Source organism: Sapajus apella, unplaced genomic scaffold, assembly GCF_009761245.1.
Source record: "Sapajus apella isolate SASKATOON/1434 unplaced genomic scaffold, GSC_monkey_1.0 scaffold224, whole genome shotgun sequence".
Lineage (NCBI taxonomy): Eukaryota > Metazoa > Chordata > Mammalia > Primates > Cebidae > Sapajus > Sapajus apella.
In genome coordinates this window covers 29,368-51,919 of record NW_022437164.1, presented here as the reverse complement: position 1 = coordinate 51,919, position 22,552 = coordinate 29,368, and the positions used below count along the sequence as shown (strand labels likewise).

Here is a 22,552-nt window from a genome sequence, read left to right as displayed (position 1 = left end):
TTAGAAATTACAGTGCCCATTACACACACACAGCTGTTCCTTCTCTGCACTCACAGGAAACCCACAGAGAGCCCTCCGCAAACACCTCTGTATCTGCATTAAAGTGTAAAACCACATAAAAGGTGATCTTGCTGTTTACTAATTGTGCATAGGGTTGAACTTGTATATGTGTTTTCTAGATACAGTCAGGTTCAATGGCATTATGCTAAATACATACCACTTTAATTAATAACCATCCTCTTGGGGGTTCTCTGGATCATTTGAACATGGAGACCCACTTCTTCATCTCTCCTAAGAATTACCTTTTAGCCGGGTGCGGTGGCTCACGCCTGTAATCCCAGCATTGTGGGAGGCCGAGGCGGGTGGATCACGAGGTCAAGAGATCGAGACCATCCTGGTCAACATGGTGAAACCCCGTCTCTACTAAAAATACAAAAAATCAGCTGGGCATGGTGCCGTGTGCCTGTAATCCCAGCTACTCAGGAGGCTGAGGCAGGAGAATTGCCTGAACCCAGGAGGCGGAGGTTGCGGTGAGCCGAGATCGCGCCATTGCACTCCAGCCTGGGTAACAAGAGTGAAACTCCGTCTCAAAAAAAAAAAAAAAAAAAAAAATGAATTACCTTTTAACAGGTTTTTAACATCATTAGCAAAAATATTTTTAACAAACAGCCTCAAAAGCGTCTTAGCATCTGAAGACCTAAAAGATATAATACATTCTTTCAGAGCTGTTGGAGAGATCCTCGCCAAACCTACTTTATGCCATGAAGGGTCTCAAAAATAGCTCATTTTCCCATGAGCCGTGAGAGACAATGGGATGGGAAGTCCCGAGGAGACCCTGAGGTGTGTGTGAGGAGCCACCTTCTCCAGTTTCAGTCCTCGTTCCCTCCAGGCGTGTCTAGGAAGCCCTCCCTCCCAACCCCCACGTGTCATGGGATGTGGAGAGACCCTGACTCTCCAGTGTGGCTCTGATATTGGCTACGACAGATTTGCTGTGTACTAGGAGGGGATGTGACTTCCTCCAGCACCCTGGCCTGCAGCCTCAGGCTGGGTTCTCCCAGGCTGACTTCCCCCTGAGCCCTGGGAGTGTCTCCCACAGGGGCCAGTACAGATGCTGGGTCCGAGTGGTCAGGCACAGTGACCTCGTTGACATCCTGACCGCAGGTTGGAGCCCAGCGGGTTCAGACAAGTTTCCAAGTTCTGTGCAGAGCTGTGTGTGCATTTGTGGGGGTATTTGTATGTGTTTGGGTGTGTATATGTATGCATGTTTGTATTTTAGTGTCTGTGTATATTTGTGTGTTTTTGTCTGCACGTGTTTGAATTTGTGTGTGTGTTTCTCTCTCTAGTTTTATTTGTACGCATGTAAGTGTGTGTGTGTGTGGGGAGAGGTGTGTGTGTGTGTGTAGGTGTGTGTGTGTGTTTGTTTATCTCTGTGTGGGTTTATTTGCATCCATGTGAGTGTGTGTGAGAGTATATGTATGTGTGTGAGTGAATGTAAATGTGTGTTGTGTGTGCATATGTGTGAGTGTGTGAGATTGTGTGAGTGTGTGAGATTGTATGTGTGTGAGTTTGAGTGTTTCTCTGTGTGGGTTTATTTGCACACGTGTGAGCATGTGTACGTGAGTATATAAGATTGTATGAGTGTGTATGTGCATGCTGTGTGTGCGTGTGTGTGTGTATGAGATTTGTGTATAAGTGTGTATGTTGTGTGTGTGTGACAGTGTGTGTATGACTGCGTGTTTTGTGTGTGTGTGTGAGAGATTATGCATGACTGCATGTTGTGTGTGTGTGTAGATGGCATAGCACAGATGGTCAGGAGAGGTGCCTGGTTCTTCCACCATGTCAATGTGTTGATGGGGAAATGCTGGGTTGAGGGCTCCCTGGCAGCCAGGAGCAGCATCTGAGATTCTGTAAAACCCTGCCCACCCCCTCTCTGCCCAGGGCCAGGCAGCCTGAGCGGTGGCAGTGCCAAGACCCTTGGATACACCCCCAGACTGCCTGGAAAAATGATGTCCATTGGTGGAAAGAGACTGGGAAGGCCAATTCCACCTCATCCTGGGTCCTCGTGACGTAGCGCCCCGCGGCTGTAGTCCTTTAAAGGTCCTGTGGAGGATGGGACAGCCCTACATAAGACCATGGACCCTCTGCTCCCCGCTCACCGCAGACCTGGCCCCTGTCCCTCAGAGGCAGAATGCGGGTGGGAGGTATCTCTCAGTAGAGCCTGAGCTGGGGATGTGGACACAGCGGAATTGGGAACATCATCACACTGACAGCCGGAATGAGTGACCGAGGCAAAATCTCAATCCATCGAGGCTAATAATCACTAAGCCAGCTTTAAGGCACAGCTGGGAAAAACGCAAGCCACAGACACATTTGTGTCTGCTTTTTCCAAAGAGGTTTTCCGAAGATTTACTGTTTACTCATTTCCTTAAAGAGACAGGCATGGAGGCCGAGGGCCAGGTAGATGGTGGGATGAATGGTTCCGGATAGTTCCCAGTAAATCTACCTTTTACCAAAGATAAGGTGCACGTTTGGAGAGAAAAGGGGTGCAAAGGAAGAATCAGTTATGCAGACGTCTCTGGGTAGTTGGAGGAATGACTGATCTCGTCTGAGGAATCACTGATCTCGTCTTGGCTTTGTTTTGCACCTGGGAAGGTAAGCTTGTAATTGATATTATCAGTGTGGAATAAAACACACCTGAGTTTTAGGAGCTAGCCTTTAGATTGTATACCTGGAGGCCAGCAAGGAAATTCCTTATGAATAATGTGTGGGGGCTTCTGTGGATGCCTGGGGCCTCTTCCTTCCCATGGGGGTCTGGCTGATGCTGAATGCCAGCAACTGCTGTCCAACTGGAAGAGGGTGCTGCTGACTCTGCCTCCAGGCTGACCTCCCGTTTCACTTTAGGAATTTGGGAGTCCTGAGATTTTGTTCTATTTTTCGTTTACAAAATATTTGGCCAGGTATGGTGGCTCACGCCCGTAATCCCAGCACTTTGGGAGGCCAAGGCAGGCGGGCGGATCACATGATGCCAGGAGTTCAAGACCAGCCTGGCCCACATAGTGAAACCCCATCTCTACTAAAAATACAGAAATTAGCTGGGCATGGTGGCACATGCCTGTAATCCCAGGTACTCGGGAGGCTGAGGCAGGAGAATTGCTTGAACCCAGGAGGTGGAGGTTCGGTGAGCCGAGATTGTGCCACTGCACTCCAGCGTGGGCGACAGAGTGAGACTCTGTCTCAAAACAAAATAAAACAAAAACAAAAGACCAAAACACGACAAGCACTCATTATCCTGAATCTTCTAAGTGCATCCTCACAGCACACCTTAGAGGTGGGGAGCAAACCAGCTTTTAATGTTGAGATCATTGGCTGGGCGTGGTGGCTCACGCCTATAATCCCAGCACTTTGGGAGGCAGAGGCGGGTGGATCACGAGGTCAAGAGATCGAGACCATCCTGGTCAACATGGTGAAACCCCGTCTCTACTAAAAATGCAAAAATTAGCTGGGCATGGCGGTGTGCGCCTGTAATCCCAGCTACTCAGGAGGCTGAGGCAGGAGAATTGCTTGAACCCAGGAGGCGGAGGTTGCAGTGAGCAGAGATCACGCCATTGCACTCTAGCCTGGGTAACAAGAGCGAAACTCCATCTCAGAAACAAAACAAAACAAATAAAGTTGAGATCATCGAGCCTCCACCCACCGAGGTCAGTCTCCCAGACTCAGCGTTTTGTGAAGAGTGTGGTTATGATTCCAGTGTGGCCATGCACCTGGCTGCAAAGCCTGCATGGCTGCAACTGCAACATTCCCCTGCCCTGGCCACATTTATAGACAGTGCTCCAGGTGAAGAGCGCCTGCAGCCAGGGCAGAACCCCCTGTTGGGGGCAGCCGTCAGAGTTCACCAGCAGCAACGCCGCGGGTGGGCGCACTCTCATTGCCGAAATCTGGCTGTGTTGTGGGCAGACGCTTCTCAGCTTGTGTGAGTCCTGGGATTCCTGAGATGGATGTGTTGGAACATTTAGCCTAGCCTCTCAGTTGTTACTGGGGACTGGTTTATCCCATGCCCGAACTCTGTCATTCTGGAAGTTGGAAGTTTCTACTTCACACAGCTAAAAAATAATTCCCTAAATATATAAACTACCATGACCCAATTTTTCAGGCAAAACAAACAAGCAAACACACCCACAAACATCCTTCCATATCTGTAAGCAAAATCTGCAATTGCAAGCTCTTCATTGCCAACAGGTCCTCCCTCCTGTGTTTCTCTGGAGGGGTGGGGGTCTTTCCAACAGCCTCTCTGTATGATGTCCTGGGACTCCTGCATCCACTTCTCTTTCAATAACCTTATAACTCAGCTTAGGAATCAGAGCAGTCATTTTAATGTCTAACATGCATTTTTTTAATTTTTGAAAAGGTTTAATCACAAGTTAAAGAGTCGTTTAGTCAAATACATAATTATATTGTAGATCCATCCATCATCTCCTGGCAACTTATATATAACTAAAAAGTAGCTAATTACTGTTAAAAACAGATGTTTAGAGAGATCTTTTTTTGATCCATAAGAGAATTTTATAAAATATTTTTATAGGCAGAATTTTCATATATTGGTCTCTGCTAATCCTGTCAAATTCCAATGGTGTAGGTAACTTTTTGGTGCAGCCACAGAAGAAGGTTTTGCAAGAAATTTGCTTTATTTTAGAAACTACAAGTGGCCTAGTTGCTTCCTTTGTCCTTGAAGGTTCAGAACTATTTGGCATTTCTCATTCTCAGGTTCTTCCATCCACACATTTCATCCTATTTAACAAGGTTTTACATACTTCCCATGAAACTTACTTTGACATAGAAATATCTAACTACTTGGTGCTATAACTCAAGTTATCTTGCTGCTGGTAAAAAGGACATAAACGCAAAAATATTTTGAATTTATTATGCTACAAATAATATGCGATATTAATACACATAAATTAATTTGGTAGAATAACTTTGTGTATTGTAAATAGCATATTTATCACTCAGAAAAAGGCTATATAACACATTAAACAGATAGCATGATTTAGTACAAGTGCATCTGGGAGTAGTCTTTCAAACAAATCATAATCAAGAATCTTACATTGAATACAGCACAGTGCTTTTAACTGGTGCTTCATCTTCTTTTTGTTTCCAATGAAGTTGAATATATTTAATTGTTTTAATTAAAAGTTTAAGTGTATGTTGTTCTAACATATTTAATGGATTAATTTTAATTAACTGATTTTATGAAGACACTTATGGTGCCGATATAAAGCCAGTTAAGTCATTGGAAAAATTAACTTGGCTTTTATTGTTATTTCTCAGCCTGGAATTCTCTGAAGCATCTGATAATATTAACCCTCTGAACAATCTGATCATTACTCTTAACCAGTCATCAAGAAAATAGTGTCAGGAGGATGGTCTATATTAGTACACATTTTTTATTTTTCTTTTATTTCTGTCTCAAGATTTTTTCAGGAACTTTGCCATTAACTTTTTTTGTTTGTTTTTTGTTTTTTTTTAAATATATGCTCCACTTTTGAGACACTATTCCCGATTGAGCTTCACTTTACTATAAAATTCTTTACCAAAAGCTCATCTATGAAAGTGGCCGGTGAGAGTTTAGCACCTCTTCTGACTTATGAACATTGCCAACTTGGTAGTGTCCAGAGATTTCAAAATTGTCACCCTAGAATCCCAAGGTCAGGACATCTCTCCTACTTGGAGAAAAGATGAGCTGAACTGGACCCGATCTAGCCTTGAACAGAGATATGCGTGTGGATCTAGAGGGTTTTCCCTGGGGCCATGCACCAGCACCGCCTCCCTTACTGCCGCTCACTTTGTATGGGGATCCTCAGATTGTAACAATGAATTCAGCACTGGGTCTTGGACAGTTCCACCCTGAAATGCCCAGCTATAAATCCAGCTATTGGCCTGTGAATGTGACATAAAATATGGTATTTATGGCCGGGCACAGTGGCTCATGCTTGCACTTTGAGAGGCTGAGGCAGGCAGATCACTTGAGGTCAGGAGTTTGAGACCAGCCTGGCCAACATGGTAGAACCCTGTCTCTACTAAAAATACAAAAATTAGCCGGGTGTGGTGGCGTGCGCCTGTGGTCCCAGCTACTTGGGAGATTGAGGCGGGAGAATCGTTTGAGCCGGGAAGGTAGAGGTTGCAGTGAGCTAAGATTGTGCCAATGTACTCTAGCCTGGGTAACAGAGCGAGACTCTGTCTCAAAAAAATAAATACAGCATTTATGATTTACATGTTTCTATGCAGAAGATTCAATAGGTACATATTTTCTTAAATTATTTGCATGCACTATAATTACATTTGTAGCAAATTTAGACATTTTATCTTCTACTGGAGTGCTCAGCACCAGTTTTTGTGGGTAAATGAGGGTAAAAACTGAATCCTGAATCCTTTTTCAAAAGTGAGGACAGGAACCATTTAACTGAGGTCCAAGGGAAGACAGTCTGAAGAATAGGGAGCAATCAAGCTGAATAACAGACTTCAGATCAATGGATCTTGCCAAGGAGCTGAGATGTTTCCCTTCCATTCATTTATGTTAGTTGGAGAAACGTGTGTATGGATGATTGCAGCTGATTCTTTTTGAATTTCCTCAAAGGTAACAACATAACTTGAATCACAGCATTGCAAAGTTAAATTTTTCTATGGCAAAATCAGTGTCTTGTTGGGAAGAATATAAAACCCTGTTGCATATGATAAAATATGTGAATAGATAAAACTGAGAAACATGGACGTCCAAATAGTTAGGGAATTTCTAGGGCAAAGGAGGCAACCACTCTACTCTTACTTTCTAGAGTAAAGCAATCTTCTTGATCAGAGTCGTTTTCAAAGACTCCACGTGGGATGAAGCATGACAACATGGTGTTTTATGTGCACTACACATGCCAAATATTACTTTCACGGTCTCCAAACCAAAAATGAGTCAGCTTACAGCATGGGTCAAGCATGCAAACAAAGCACAAGGCATCTAGCACGGCTTAGTTTCAGGCACACTTAGGCACTAGTCATTCTAAAAGACCTGTCTCATGACTCTCAGAATTGGATCCCATAAAGACATTGACTTCCCCCTCCTGCAATGATCAGGAAATTTATATGAAAGTTATTAGGGGGTTTATCATCCGTGATTACCAAGAATTTCCTTGGATATATACACAGAAATAAAGTTGCAAGACTCCATGGCAATTCTATGTTTAGTTTTTCTTTTTTTTTTTTTTTTTTTTTTTTGAGACGGAGTTTCGCTCTTGTTACCCAGGCTGGAGTGCAATGGCGCGATCTCGGCTCACCGCAACCTCCGCCTCCTGAGTTCAGGCAATTCTCCTGCCTCAACCTCCTGAGTAGCTGGGATTACAGGCACGCGCCACCATGCCCAGCTAATGTTTTTGTATTTTTAGTAGAGACAGGGTTTCACCATGTTGACCAGGATGGTCTTGATCTCTTGACCTCGAGATCCACCCGCCTCGGCCTCCCAAAGTGCTGGGATTACAGGCTTGAGCCACCGCGCCCGGCCTTATGTTTAGTTTTTCAAGGAATCGCCATACAGTGGGATAATTATGTATATCATGTTTATGTTAGGCACTCCAATAGGCAATATGAGGCCATTTATTCAATACCGAGTCCCAAAGTCCTTACATATTAACTGGCATAATATATGAGCCTACAAATATTGGAAAGGGGGAAGTGATTAAATAAATGATGTAATATTCTGGAGGGAACTTATAGCCCAGAGACCATTTTTGGAGCATTGGACTTCCTTGTCCAGCAGACAGTGTAGAACTGTGAGACGCGGATGTCAGTGACAATGAACACAAAGGGACTGAATGTTGGGAATCCTGCAGACGCCAGGAAAGAGAAGCTCCTCAGCCAGTGGCTTGGGTTCTGAATATGGGTTACCCCAAATGATAAAATAGAAGCGAGCATGTGAAAGGAGACAAATGTGCTCACCAGGACGAGGATGCTGTGTGTGGCTCTAGTTTCAGGAGAAGTTCTTGGGGAGAGGCTGTGGCTGCGAATGTGCTGGACTCTCTGCTTGTGCCTGTGCAGGACGAGGACCACGGAGCTGCTGGTGCAGACCATGAGGGCCAAACACACACCATCCACCAAGCTGCACATGACGGCCGATACTGAGAATAACGGTCTGTCTGAGATGGGTAATGAACAGTATCTGTACATTTTTTCCATGCTTAAGTTAACGCTGTTCACGGAGCCAGTTACACGTGTGGCAATATAGACATTTGCCACAAGAGGAAAGATCAAGCAGAGGAAACAGCAGAAAACGATGCACTTTGGGGACCTCATTTGGAGTTCCATCCTCCTGGAGATACTGGGTCGAAGCTTAATGGCCTGGAAGCCACTGAGAAGGCAGGTGGTGCTGAGAGAAACCCCTCTGGCCACTCTGTGTAGACTGAAGACAAGTTTACATCCAGCATCATCCAGAAAGGATTTCAGTCCAAAAGCTGCCATTGTCTGAGGGATCCCTTTAGAGAAAAGAACCAGGTTGTTCGCTAGGACCAGCTGGCTGAGGATCAGGTCTCTGGGTCTCACTATCTGTGTAGTGATAAAAATAAAGCTAAAGAAGTAAAAGAGTGAAGAATTCCCAAGGATTCCAGCAGCAGTCTGAATGAGAAAGGCAATGCCCCAATATAAATTAACAGACACCATTCCAGCCATTTAGAGATGTTGTCAGAGTTTGAGTTCATTTGAATCTGAGGACTCTACAGACTGAAAAAGAAATTAAGTTTGTTTTTTTTTTTTTGCTTCCAGAAAATGATCTTTCTCACAAAACCCATTATTACAAGTAAATACCAATATAAGAACAAGTCTTTTACAAGTTTGAAGTTATTTCTTATGGAATTGTTATTTGTAACACCATGACTGTAACCCACCCCACCTGGATCAAAGAGAAACTGAATAAATCCCAGTGCATCTCCTCAATAGCGTACTGGGCAGCTGTGAACTTCACGGGAAAGTTCTCTTGACGGGAGACCCTCCAGGACACACAGCTACGTGGGGAGTTAGAAAAGAAAAAGACACTCAGGACGTTGTTAGTAATTAGCTTTCTTTGAGAAAGAACCAGAGAGAACTAGTATATTCTTATGCTTTTGTGTGTGTTTGTGTTTTACATTTTAAAACTGAAACAATAAATCAAACCTTTAAAACTGGGTACTCCCAGCTACTTGGGAGGCTGAGGCAGGAGAATTGCTTGAACCTGGGAGGTGGAGGTTGCAGTGAACAGGCGCAGTATTTTTAGTAGAGATGGGGTTTCACCATCTTGACCAGGCTGGTCTTGAACTTCTGACCTCATGATCCATCCTTCTCGGCCTCCCAAAGTGCTGAGATTGCAGGCATGAGCCACCACGCCTGGCCTAAGGGCTTTTTTAAATGGTCTATTCTGATCCTAGGACTAAGCAAGAATTTTGTGTATACACCAAGTTTTTTTTATAACAAACATTCTAATTCTCTGAGAATATGGCTCCCAGTCTAACAAGAAAGTCCACTTACCCAATTCGGTTTCTTGCTGGGGAAGTAGCTGCCATGGTCACAGTCTGAGCACCTGTGCAGTAGGGGATATCTTATCCCTGAGATAAAGGTTTGGGACACGATGAGGTCATCTCCTTGCTGAGAGGTAATTATTATGTCATCTGCAAGTACAGTGACAGTGTTTCCATGGGGATTTGAGATGATCTCAGAAAAACATTTTTGAAATGTTGAAATTACTGAGAGCTAATAGTAGTGATTAGTTCCAATCAATTGAGAGAAAGAGAGCAAGAGACAGAAACAGAGACAGAAAGAGATAGAGAGAAAAAAGATACAGACAGTGTGATAGAGAGACATAGAGAGAGAGAGAGAAAGGAAAAGAAAGGAGAAAAAGGAAGGAAGGAAAGAAGGAAGGAAGGGAGAAAAAAAAGAAAAAGGAAGGAAGAAAGAGAGAGAAAGAGAGAAAGAAAGAAAAAAGGAAGGAAGGAAGGGAAAGAAAGAAAGAAGAAAGGAAAGAAAGAAAGAAAAGAGAAAGAAAGAAAGAAATATTTCTAAAATGGCTGGAAAAACCACACAGAAATAAAATATCAGACAGATGAGAGCCCTGAGTTCTAAGAACTAAGAGAAAGGAGGAGGCAATGAGTCTGGATGTGTTTTTTGCCAACTTTGGGGTCTTGCCTCCTGAATGTTATTCTTTTTCTGTTCTGAGAACTTTGTACAAAAGGCTGCCTGGAAGGGAGAAGAAAAGAATCAAGTAGAAACAAATTGTATCCGTGATAGAGATGAACTTGGTGGGAGTGGAGACACTGTTACTCCCTGTTTCCATAGGCACATGGGAAGCATCGAATCTGTGTCAAACGTGGTATATAAGATGTATCAGAAAGAAGGACAGGAAAACTTCTAAAGAACCTGCCTGTGTTAAGTCAGTATTGTAGTCCAGAAAAGTGGACATTACACAACAATCAATAATAAACAGGGTATGCATTACGTTATAAGATAATAAGGGCATTGTGTGAAGGAAAAGGGCTAATGTGCTCCACAGAGGAATAAAAAACATTGCCAGCAGATTGTGTGGCTGACTGGAGCGGAAACTCTTCCCCGAGTCTTCAGGCTGTTTGTCCTGCAGTTTTTTTTTTTTTTTTTTTTTTTTTTGTTTTTTTTTTTTTGAGACGGAGTTTCGCTCTTGTTACCCAGGCTGGAGTGCAATGGCGCGATCTCGGCTCACCGCAACCTCCGCCTCCTGGGTTCAGGCAATTCTCCTGCCTCAGCCTCCTGAGTAGCTGGGACTACAGGCACGCGCCACCATGCCCAGCTAATTTTTTGTAGTTTTAGTAGAGACGGGGTTTCACCATGTTGACCAGGATGGTCTTGATCTCTTGACCTTGTGATCCACCCGCCTTGGCCTCCCAAAGTGCTGGGATTACAGGCTTGAGCCACTGCGCCCGGCCATGTCCTGCAGATTTTGGACTCACCAAGTGCCAACAATCACGTGAACCCATTTTTAGATAGAAAGACAGGTAGATATCAATATATGCATATGCACACATATTGGTTCTGATTCTCTGGAGAACACTTAAAACGAGTACATAATTTGGTCATAGGAATGATTCTAGAAGAACTGAATCTTAATACGTTTTCTACACTGTTTCTGAGGTTCCTGGAACTGGCTGTCTGATTAGATTTAAAGACATTAATGACTCTATTTCCACTTGTAAAAAAGAGCACTGATAATCCACGGCATGGTGTGGCATTAGGGGTACACCACTGGATGCTCCTAATCGTACACTTATAAGGGACGAGAATCTGGGTGGCCTTGCATATACCTTTGAAGATTGTTGCCAAACTAATAAGTTTGGCTGTTTTGTCCCTGGATAAAGAGGTAAAGAAAAATGTGAGTCCAGAGATTAGAATTTCCAGTTCTAGCACCTCTATATAAATATCTGAGGTTTTTATGTCTGCCCTGAAAGAGACTCTCATCATTTGTAGCTTTAGGGGTGAGATCGCTGAAAATCAAACCCAGAATCTCACGGTTGAAGTGGCTAGATTACGATGCAAATGGAATCCTCAGCCTTGCAGGTATCTACCGTTCAAGTAACGGCATTGGTTAGGAATGGGGAGGTCTTAAAAGTTGGAATGAGGGTGTGTGTTAAGACCTTGATACAGCTGAGGATATGGAGCCCTTAACTTTGAATGAGTCTTCTTTGACAATAGAAGCATCCTCTCTACCTGCATGCAAGGAGATTAACCCTGCATTGTCTGAGGAAACGGTACTGGCCTCCCCTGAGGCAGTTGCCATGCAAGGCTATGCTGATTCTCCTCAGGACACATCCTGACCACCCCTCTTTGCTTCTAGACCTGTAACCAGATTCAAGTCTTACAGGCCCCTAAAGGTGTTATACAAAGTATGGTGCATGAGAAGATGTGCTATTCTCCAAAGTAACTTTTAAAAAAAAAATTATATATTCAGAAGTCTGAGGAACACATGTTGGAGTGGATATTAAGGGTTTGGGATAACGGTGAAAAGAACGTAAAGTTGAGTCAGACCAAATGTATTGATATAAGCTCACTACACAGAGATTGCACAGTTAATGTTGCATCTTGGAGAACTAGAAATGGTTCTACCAGTTTATCTGGTTGATTGGCTGAAACATGGAGCAAAATCTGGCCCTCAGTACATAAACTCAAAACGCCAGGCATACCTTGGTTTGCTGTAGAGGAACTGATTTAAAGGCTTAGGAAGATTGTAATGTTTGCATGGATTTATCAAACCGTGTAAGACCACACTGGAAGAACCAGAAGATGTATCTTTCAACGATATCGTGAGGGGAACTCTGGCACCCTTGAGGGGCTCTGTGATTGCTCTTCTTTGGAAGCTGGAACTTACAGTGGAATTGCCGAATTTTTAAAAAATGTAAATGTGTTGGGAGTAATTTGGCCCCTACCTCTGGGCCCCCAGAGAGATAGGGGCCAAGTGCAAGAACTCAACCACCAAAGGCAAGGTGGGTGTGGTTACCATGATGGACAGCAAAGTCAAACCAGCAATCAGAACCGTCTCACAGAGTTATGGTGTTGGCTAGCCAATCATGGTATTCTAACAAGGGAGACACACAGGAAACCTACTACAGTCTCACTTGAGAAAATTTCTATGTCAAGTGAAGAAAAGTCTAACCTGAATCATAAAAGCAGAGAACCAGAGTCTCTCAATTAATGACTAGTATTGAGCCACTTCATAGAGCCAGAATCCCTTGATTTAAAGGGAAGACAGGGTCCCCAAGAGGGTGCTAGCCCTGGGATACTACCAAGAATTTATACTCTTGATCTTTCTCCTGGACTTTTGTTAAAGGGACCTGTGGCCTTTTACGATGGCAATGGAACATCAGGGGAAAATAATCAGATAATTTGGGCACTATTGGAAGTAGGCTGTGAACTGACATTAATTTCAGGAGACCCAAAACGTCACTGTGACCCTCCAGTCAGAGTAGCGGCTACTAGAGACAAGGTGGTTGATGGAGTTTGAGCTCACATCTGTTCCATGGGGGATCCAGTGTGTCCCTAAACCCATCCAGTGGCTATATCCCCAGTTCCAGAAGGCAACATTAGAATAGATGCATTTAACAACTATCACAAGCCCCGCAGTGGTTCCCTCACTTGTGGAGTGAGGGTTATTATAGTGAGTCCAGTGGGCGCCACTAGAACTGCCTCTTCCCAGCTAAATTGTAAACCAAAAGCAATCTTGCATTCCTGGAGGAAATTCCATATATTAGGACCCCCATCCAGGACTTGAAGGGTGCAAAGACAGTGATTCCCACAACCTTGCAATTCAACTCTTCTGTTTTGCCGCTACAGAAAACACAGGGATCTTGGATAATGATAGATTATTGTGAGCTTACCCAGGTGATGATCCAATTGCAGATGCTGTAACAGAGGTGGTTTTGTAGTTTCAGCAAATTAATACATCCCCTGATACCCAGTATTCAGCCATTGATCTGTTAAAAATTTTTTTTCTCCATCACTGTTAATAAGAACCACCAGGAATAATTTTATTTCATTTGGCAAGGGCATCAGTACACCTTCACTGTACTACCTCAAGGTCTGGGAAGGCACCTGGGGGTTGTGATCAGGGTCTCCGTGGCCTTCGGCTGCTGCTCTTCCTCCTCTTCCTCCCCCTCTGACACTGGCATCAGGGCAAACACAGGACATTGGGTGAGTAGGAAATGGGGGGACCCATGGACTGACTGAAGGTGGGGTCAGGGCACCAGCCAAAGAGAATCCAGATGAGAAAAGTCAGCTCAGAAAAACAGCTCCAGCATTTCCCAGTGAGAACACCTGGAAAGAAGAGAATGAATGTGAGCACACATGGACTACCTTACTCTTTTTTCTTTTTTTTTTTTTTCAGCTTTCCATGTATTTAAAATATTTATGCCAGTGTGTTTTCAGGTTTCCTTCTTTCCTCTTGAGTTCTGTGTGCAGAGCAGGTGGTTGTAATGCTTCCAAGGTTCAGACTCTGTCCTTCTTCACCCAGCCCAGAGGGAGGCTGATTTCCAAAGTCCTTCGGGGGCTGCGGAGCCAGAGAACAAGGACAGAGGCCTGCAGAGGAGGTAATTCTGTCTGGAGAGTGCAGACGCCCACCCACCCCTACAGCCCCTCACTGCCCCTCACACTCCCAGTCCTTCTCCAGGCCAACCCAACTGCTGATCTCCAGGAAGAAAATCTCTGTGACAGGAAGAGAGGGACACCTGGGGGTGGAGACAGAAACCCCACAGTTTCAGTAGCAGTGACAGCAGGGGAAAAGGCTGAGAAGGGCTTGGGCTCTTTGATATAATATATAAATTAATTAATACGAAAATTAATTCAATTTACTATTTTCCACCTTCACAGTGTCTGTCTAATGCATTTCAACACCTGTCTGTGTTTTCCTCGTGTATCTTGGTTGTCCCTTCCTGTTGGGTGGCTCTCCTCCCACACACCTGGCCTCTCATAAAGGGTTCCCCCAAGGCTGTCCTGGCATCAGCCTGATGAAGGGGGATTGTTGCCGCTGCTCCTGCCCCACTCTCCCAAACTTAGCATCAGCTCAGGATTGTGCCTGGCAGAGATGGGATGGACACCAGCCTCACTTCCTGTGGGGCAGATGCCTGTGTCTGACAACCGTGGATTCAGTCACATGGGGGAGAGGCTCAGAGCTGACCATGGACTCCGGTGAGTGAGCAGAGACCCCTCCCAGCGCCTGTCCACACACACAGGGGAGGGGGCCACAGCTTCCAGCCTCACCCAGAGTCCTGACCACTCCCTGCCTTGGAGGACCTGGGATTCCTCTTCTGTCCCTCACGGAGGTGGGACCTCCTCCTCCCTAATGACCCCTGGGTGGTCCCACACACCTGTGGCCACTCAGCTGTGAACTCTGTTCATTGAAGTGGATGCTTCTCAATTGGAGGAACTTACCTTCCTCTTTCTCTGCCTGTGGCCGTGATGATCTGCATATTTCAGACGTGTCACAAGGAGCATTTCACGGTGTTTGGAGCCGATGTGGGCTCTGGAATGGGTGCATCAATCATCCTCCTTGACTGTGGAGCCAACACCAGGGTCCTCTCACGCCCCAACCCCCCTGTCTTAACTGGTCTGGAAATGACCCGCGGCTGAGCCCCTCCCACGTCCTGGGCACCACTGACCCCCACCCGCTGTGATGAGTGCGGCTCATGACAACAGGCTCAGAGGTGACATTAATCTCCAAGGTCACATAAACCATGGATGATAATCAGGAATTAAATAAAAATCAGCTCCCCTCCCCCAGAAGCAGATGACAGACCTAACGAATTGTTCTGAAAACCCTGAACATGGACGGAGGGGCAGAGGGACAGACAAGGACATGGGGCACTGAGGACATGGGATGGACTCGGAGGGTCATCCCCAGGTGGGGGTGGGTGATACCGCAGCAAAGCAAAAAGGGGAAGCATAAGAGAGGGGTTACTGTGCAGGAAGGAAACAGACACTCCAGGGACGGGAAAAATACGTTTTGTTCTCTTTATTCCTTGCATTTCCCCTTTTGAGACAAGGTCTTGCTCTGTCACTCGGGCTGGAACCCTGAGAAGTGATCACAGCTCCCTGCAGCCTCCGCCTCCCAGGCCCAAGTGATCCTCTCACCTCAGCCTCCTGAGTAACTGGGACTACAGGTGTGAGCCTCCATGCCCGGCTATGTTTTTGCTTCTTTGGACAGACAAGGTCTCGTTATGTGGCCCAGGGTAATACGAAGCTCCTGGCTTCAACCATCCTCCCCCCTCAGCCTCCTGAACTGCTGGGATTCCAGGCGGGAGCACCACGAGAGGCCCTGCATTTCTCCTCTGCGCTTATGGCCACATGCAGCTCAGCCTGGACTGCACAGCCCGGCGTCAGGTGCGTCTCTGCTGACCTGAGCCTGCCTGCAGCACTGACCTACATCTTCCCTGAAGCAACTCCAGGGCTGGAGAGACGATGGCCATGGTGAGGACCCCGCACTGCTGTGCTGATGGATGAGGTGAAGGAGGGAAGGAGACCCCATGGGGAGGCTGTGAGAGGGAGGAGAAGCCCATGGTCACCCTCACCTAAAAGGGGCTGACTCAGGAAGGCACCAGGGCTATTTGCTGCTACGTCCCAGCTCTCAGTGAGTTGAGGACAAACCAGACAGACAGTGGCTGGGGGTCAGGAAAGACCCCATTACAGTCTGAAATGTCTGCAGAGGGGTTAGGCCCACCCCCACCTCAGCCCTAAAGAAATGAGAGCCAGGCTCCTGGGGAGGGCAGTTCTGCTTCCTGTGTGGCTGCAGATGACACAACCCCATGACAAGAAGACCTAGCCTCCAAGTGTCTACACCCTGTGTCTCTGTCCTGCCAGCAGCGAGGGCTCATCCATCCGCAGAGCAGGGCAGTGGGAGGAGACGCCATGACCCCCATCCTCATGGTCCTGATCTATGTCGGTGAGATTTGAAGAGGGAAGGGAGATTCTAACCTAGGAGGGACCTCACCCCACAGCCAAACTCTGGTCCATAAGGAGACCCCAGGGCTCACAAAGACTCCAGGGAGGGGAGGACCTGCTCAGGCTTCAGGGGCAAATGTCTCACAGGGAACTCTCTTCTAGGGCTGAGTCTGGGCTCCAGGACCCACGTGCAGGCAGGTGAGTCGGTCCCCAGCTGGCCCAGGTCCTCCTTCTCACTGGGGACAAGGCCCACCCCCGTGCAGCTGAGGAGGGGAATAGCAGTTCTGGGGTGACTGATGGGGGTCTGGAGGGTCCTGGGCTGAGAGCTGGAATCTGTTGGGTTGGGTGGAAATGACTTGGAATCTGACCTCTTATTTCCTGCCAGAGACCCTCCCCAAGCCCACCCTTTGGGCTGAGCCAGGCTCTGTGATCACCCAGGGGAGTCCTGTGACCCTCAGGTGTCAGGGGAACCTGGAGACCCAGGAGTACCGTCTACATCGAGAAAAAACATCAGCATCCTGGATTAGGCAGATTCCACAAGATCTTGTGAACAAGGGCCAGTTCCCCATCCAGTCCATTGCTGGGGAACACGCAGGGCGGTATCGCTGTCGGTATCGCGGACGCACTCACTGGTCAGAGTTCAGTGACCCCCTGGAGCTGGTGGTGACAGGTGAGAGGACACTCAGGGGTCCCAGCCCCAGGCTCAGTCCAGGAAGAGGGTTGGCTCTCAGGGGTGTTCCCCCTCTCAAAGCCCAGCCCTGGGGATGATGTGGGAGGTGTGAGCCCCACTTAACACGGTGCCTCCTTCTCTCCTAGGATATTACATCAAACCCAACCTCTCAGCCCTGCCCAGCCCTGTGGTGACCCCAGGAGTAAACGTGACCCTCCAGTGTGGCTCACAGGTGGCATTTGATGGGTTTGCTCTGCACAATGAAGGAGAAGATGAACACCCACAGCGCCTGAACTCCCAGCCCCATGCCCGTTGGCCATCCCGGGCCGTCTTCTCTGTGGGCCCCGTGAGCCCGAGTCGCAGGTGGACGTACAGGTGCTATGGTTGTTACTCTCAATCTCCCTATGTGTGGTCTTTACCCAGTGATCTCCTGGAGCTGCTGGTCCCAGGTGAGAAATTCACAGCATTGTCTGGAGATCCCTGAGTCTCCGGGCAGGAGGAGCCGCGTCTCAGGGCAGCTCCAGGTGGGACGATGTTGGGGTGAGAGGGCTCAGGGCTCCTGGGCCAGAGACACAGGAAGATCTGCAGTGGTGAGGCCGGGGGAGAGGGAGGATTTGTGGGGAGCCTGAGGGTCGGCTCCTGGAGACCATGACCACCTTTCCCAGGTGTTTCTGAGAAGCCATCACTCTCAGTGCAGCCGGGTCCTGTCGTGGAGCCTGGGGAGACCCTGACCCTCCAGTGTGGCTCTGATGTCGGCTATGACAGGTTCACCCTGTACAAGGAGGGAGAACCTGACCTCCTCCAGCGCCCTGGCCGGCAGCTCCAGGCTGGGCTCTCCCAGGCCAACTTCACCCTGAGCCCTGTGAGCCACTCCCACGGGGGCCTGTACAGATGCTCCGGTGCACACAACCTCTCCTCCGAGTGGTCGGCCCCCAGTGACCCCCTGGACATCCTGATCGCAGGTGAGGTGCCCAGCGGGTTCAGTCAGGGACCCAGGCTCTGCACAGGCCCTGCCGGGGAGCCCAGGTGGTGATGGCCAGGATGAGGGGCGGGGGTCCCAGGGGAGGGAGAGACAGACAGAGACAGGGGATGGGCGGGGAGGGGGAGACTCAGAGAAAACAGAGACAGAGACTGAGGGTCCCAGAGAGAGGCCTGGGGAGGTCTCAGCTCAGAACAAGGCGGCGCAGCCCCTCACCCATCCTCTTCTCTCCAGGACAGTTCCCTGACAGACCCTCCCTCTCAATGCATCCAGGCCCCAGGGTGGCCTCAGGAGAGAAAGTGACCCTGCTGTGTCAGTCACAGGGGTGGATGTACACTTTCCTTCTGATCAAGGAGGGAGCAGCTGATGCCCCTGTGCGTCTGAGATCAAAGTACCAATCTGATAAGTACCAGGCTGAATTCCCCATGAGTCCTGTGACCTCAGCCCATGCGGGGACCTACAGGTGCTACGGCTCATACAGCTCCAACCCCTACGTGCTGTCTCACCCCAGCGAGCCCCTGGAGCTCGCGGTCTCAGGTGAGGGCCCTGACCCTGTCCTCTCTGAGCTCAAAGTTCAGCTCAGGCCCTGCCCCAGGAGAGCTCTGGGCTGGGATGGAGGGAGGGGGCTCTGAAGGAGGCTCAGCCAGAGGGGCCTCAGCCCTCAGAGGGAAGGAGGACAATGGGGCCCTCCCAGGCATACCCACCCTCAGCACATCACCAGCATCACGAAGAGGAGAGGCGGGTGGGGGAGGGGACTGGAGTGCGGCCTCCCCCAGGACAGTCCCGAGGCTCCCAGAGGATCCCTTTCCTCTCAAGGACCCAGCACGGGCTTCCCTCCAGGTTGCTGGGCAGAGACAGAGTGAGGGCCACAGGGTCTCAGGGGCTCTGAGGCTGGGTGGTGAGGGGTGTGGCTGAGGCAGAAGGAGATCTTGGGGCCCAGACTGGGGGAGAAGCAGCCAGGCTGAAGTGGGGAGTAGGACAGCCCCAGCCCTCAGCTCCCCATCCCAACCCAGCAGACCCTGAGGACCAGCTTGTCCCTCCCCAGAGTGGTGAATGAGGGGCTCTGAGTGGGAGGTGGGCGGGGAGGTGGGCAGGGCCCAGGGGAGGCAGGGGTGGGTTCTGTCATTGGATCAAGGCTCCTCTGGAGATGGTGACGGGGACAGGCCCCTCCTCTGCCTGGGCCTCAGTTTCTCCAAGTGTAAAGGAGAGAGGCCTGCATGGGTGAGAAATTTCCTTTCAGCTCTGACTCCCAGCTGTGACCTCCTGGGAGAGGAGGCCCCCCAGGGAAGCCTCCAGACCCGATTCCTCAGGGGTCTGTCCTGTCCCTCCTGCAGCTGTGATGGTGACCTGGGGCAGGAGGGGGAGCAGGGCCGTGGTTTGGGGCATTCAGGTTCTTTCCCTGCAGACCCGGGGCTCAGCTCAGTGCACGGAAGAAGGCCTGTAGGTCAGACTCCTGGGTTCCCTTCCCAGCTCTGCCACTTCCTGGCTGGGGTTCCTGGGGCAGGTGATTCCCCTCTCTGAGCCTCAGGTTTTCATCTGTAAAGTGAGTGGGGTGGATGTTTCAATTCCCCAAGGCAATCCTGGGTATCCCAGAAGATCCTGTTTCCTCAAGAACTCAAGCATGGGCTTCCCTCCAGGAGCTGGGCAGAGACAGAGGAGGAGCCACAGGCTCCCAGGGGAGGTCATATACATTACATATAACCTTATATACAACCTGTTCTGTAACTTACATCTGAATATGTCTCTCCTCCCCGATTTTGAGTCTCAGGAGCAGCTGAGACCCTCAGCCCATCACAAAACAAGTCTGACTCCAAGCCTGGTGAGTGAGGAGATGCTTGAGGTCATGGGGCTGGCACAGAGGCTCGGGTCCTGTCAAGGGAAGGCGGGTGCCCTGGGTGGACATCCAGAGGTCCTGGGTGATGCTGATCCTCCCTGACCTCTGTGACCTCTTTGTCCACTCTCCCCAGCCTCACGCCCCCAGGATTACACAGTGGGGAATCTCATTCGCATGGGCATGGCTGGCTTGGTCCTGGTGGTCCTCGGCATTCTGCTATTTGAGGCTCAGCACAGCCAGAGAAGCCCCCAAGGTGCAGCCAGGAGGTGAACAGCAGAGAAGATAGTGCAGCCTGCAGAGTGGTCGAACCTTGAGAACAGATCTGATGATCCCAGCAGGTTCTGGAGACAATTTAGGCCTGATGCTATCTGGATTGTCTGCTGATCATTTCTAGAGGGAGGAAATCAGAGTTCCAGTGCAGAGACATTTTCCAGGGTGATCCATGGAGGACCATGAACATGTGATACCTTTCCTCTCCATGAATGTTGACTTCCCATCGTTGGGTCCCCTTCTTTTCCCTCCCCCAGACATGAGGCTCCATCCCACATGGCAGCGTTGGGTCCGTACCTCTGCATATCTTCGTGCTCTGGTCCATGGCGTGTAACACAGTCTTCCTTATTCCTCATTGCCACACTCCCTGGTGAGATTTGCTGAGCCTCCATCTCTTCAGTTCAGCGTTCCAAATGTGGTCCAGTAAATAAATCAATGGGAGAGCATCAGATTTCAACCAGGAAAAGATGAATCCACCCAGATGCTCCAACACCCTCTCCGGACCCTACGAGCCCTTCCCTCTTTCTCACATACTATCTGTGTGACCATCACTGCCATCCTGCTCCACACCATCGTCATCACCCAACACCCACTCAGCAGTCACTCCCATTTCCTCTCCCTCCAGCACCTGGTAACCAGGAGTGTGCTTTCTGTCTCTATGGATTTGCATATTCTGGTTGAAAACATTTCAATCTACCTATGACCTGTGAGCTCCTCACTTCAAGACGTCCCGCCTTTCTAGGCAGAACAAAAGTATACCATGTCAAAACAATGATAGGCATTTACGGTGTGTTGGTGATCCACGAAAGGAAAGTCACGGAAGTAGGAGAGAAAACAAACTGAAGACAAGACCTCAGGCCAATTAATCTTGTCAGTGAGTTGAGCTGTTTCTTTCTATTCACTTGTGACAGTCAGAGAGAAACATGCAAAAATGACTGGGGCTGATTCTTCTCTGACTTCTCCCAAACAGCAAGAGGACTTGAGTCCCAGCATGAAAGCGTTAAACATTCCTCGGTCAAAGACCACTGTGTTTGAAGGATGTAAAACTGCCTCATAGGCTGGAATGGTTGGGAGAAGTACCCGAAGGACCAAATAATCCTGAACCTTCTAGGACAAAGGGAACAGCCATTCGCCGTTTACCATGTAGAATAAATACATTCCATTAGGGACATTTTCAAAGGCTCAACAGAATATGAATGATCACAATATTATGCTTATAGGTAAAGCATAATATTGTAGACATGTTAATATTTGAGTGAGAATATCTTCCAAGTCTTCGTTTGATTGTGCCAGGCCAAAAATTTGAGCCAGATTTCAGCGATGGCAAGCGGGAGACTCTGGCATCTGTCACTGATTACCTTCCAGGCACACCTGGCCACCAGCCCTTCCCGTGGATCCCACGTGTGTCTCGTGACTCTCGGGTAGGAATCTGTGAACACACTGACCTCTGCCTTCTACGTGGCTGACTTGTAGGGTACTTTTTCAACATCTCCCGGCCTTTTGTTTTTCTGTTGGGAAGTCCAATCCCAATGCACATGCTACCCTACTGACAGGCCGAGTTGAAAATCACAGAACACAAACATGCGTTTTAAACTATACAATTTACGCCAGACAACTTGAGTCTAGCATATATACTTTTTAATCTACTCCTGATATTTTTCAATGTATCGTGGTAGGTCAAGATTTGCATTTCACGTTTAAATGTGTGCACCCTAACACTTAATTAGTCTTCCCTCATCTCTGTCGAATGTTCAACTCTGTAATTCGTGAGTTGTTGCCAGACGTCATTCTCCCTTCTTTCCTTCTGACATGTGCAGTAGATATGAGGTCCTCCCTGCTCACGATATTCCCCCAAGTATGGTGAATTTCCACTTTCGGTGCCTCCAGGGTGCATTCTGGAAAATTCTCTCAATTTTGTTTTCCAATTTAATAAATGTCTCTTCAGCTGTATCTTGACCCTGATAGAATAAATATTTTGATTGTATTCTTCAATAGAAATTTTCACCCCTAGGATTTCTTACTCATTTCTCTGATGCCCATTTTTTGCCAGGATAATTCATATTTTTGTCTCAAAAATTTAATTTCCTCTTTTTTCAGATATTTAAACGTGTTTAAGTGAAAAGGGGTCTCATGCATTCCTAGAATTCTATTTCTTTGGACATAGCAATCCTTGTCAACAAGCGTGTAGACTGATGACCATAACACTTTTTGTCATTAGAAGGATGGTTCTTGGTTGTCTATTTTTGTCGGACACTCACCTCCCACACCTCTGAGCTACCACGGAAGGGTCCCCTCAAGGCCGTTTTAGTAATCCAGGTCTGAAAATGGTGGATTGTTCCAACTACTC

At 48.0% G+C, this 22,552-nt stretch overlaps 2 protein-coding genes across 6 annotated transcripts in view; one reads left to right on the top strand and one right to left on the bottom strand.

Moving 5' to 3' along the window:
• Nucleotides 1–7,562: 7,562 nt before the first annotated feature.
• On the bottom strand, nt 7,563–13,688 carry LOC116544631 (vomeronasal type-1 receptor 1-like). Its single transcript, XM_032271165.1, has 2 exons — nt 13,612–13,688; nt 7,563–8,599 (listed from the first exon to the last, which is right to left on the bottom strand). The coding sequence occupies exons 1-2, from the start codon at nt 13,686–13,688 to the stop codon at nt 7,747–7,749; spliced, it is 930 nt and encodes a 309-aa protein (XP_032127056.1). The 3' UTR covers nt 7,563–7,746.
• Nucleotides 13,689–15,544: 1,856 nt separating this feature from the next.
• Nucleotides 15,545–22,552, top strand: part of LOC116544636 (leukocyte immunoglobulin-like receptor subfamily A member 3) — a 29,424-nt gene continuing 22,416 nt past the window's right edge. Inside the window, exons 1-9 of one of the 5 annotated variants that reach the window (XM_032271176.1) lie at nt 15,545–15,981; nt 16,372–16,453; nt 16,615–16,650; nt 16,838–17,122; nt 17,269–17,571; nt 17,788–18,084; nt 18,336–18,638; nt 19,870–19,920; nt 20,069–22,189. In XM_032271176.1, the coding sequence (XP_032127067.1) occupies nt 15,973–15,981; nt 16,372–16,453; nt 16,615–16,650; nt 16,838–17,122; nt 17,269–17,571; nt 17,788–18,084; nt 18,336–18,638; nt 19,870–19,920; nt 20,069–20,205 (1,503 nt within the window). In that variant the 5' untranslated portion in view covers nt 15,545–15,972 and the 3' untranslated portion in view covers nt 20,206–22,189. The other 4 variants (XM_032271173.1, XM_032271175.1, XM_032271177.1 and 1 more) reach the window with 4 other exon arrangements.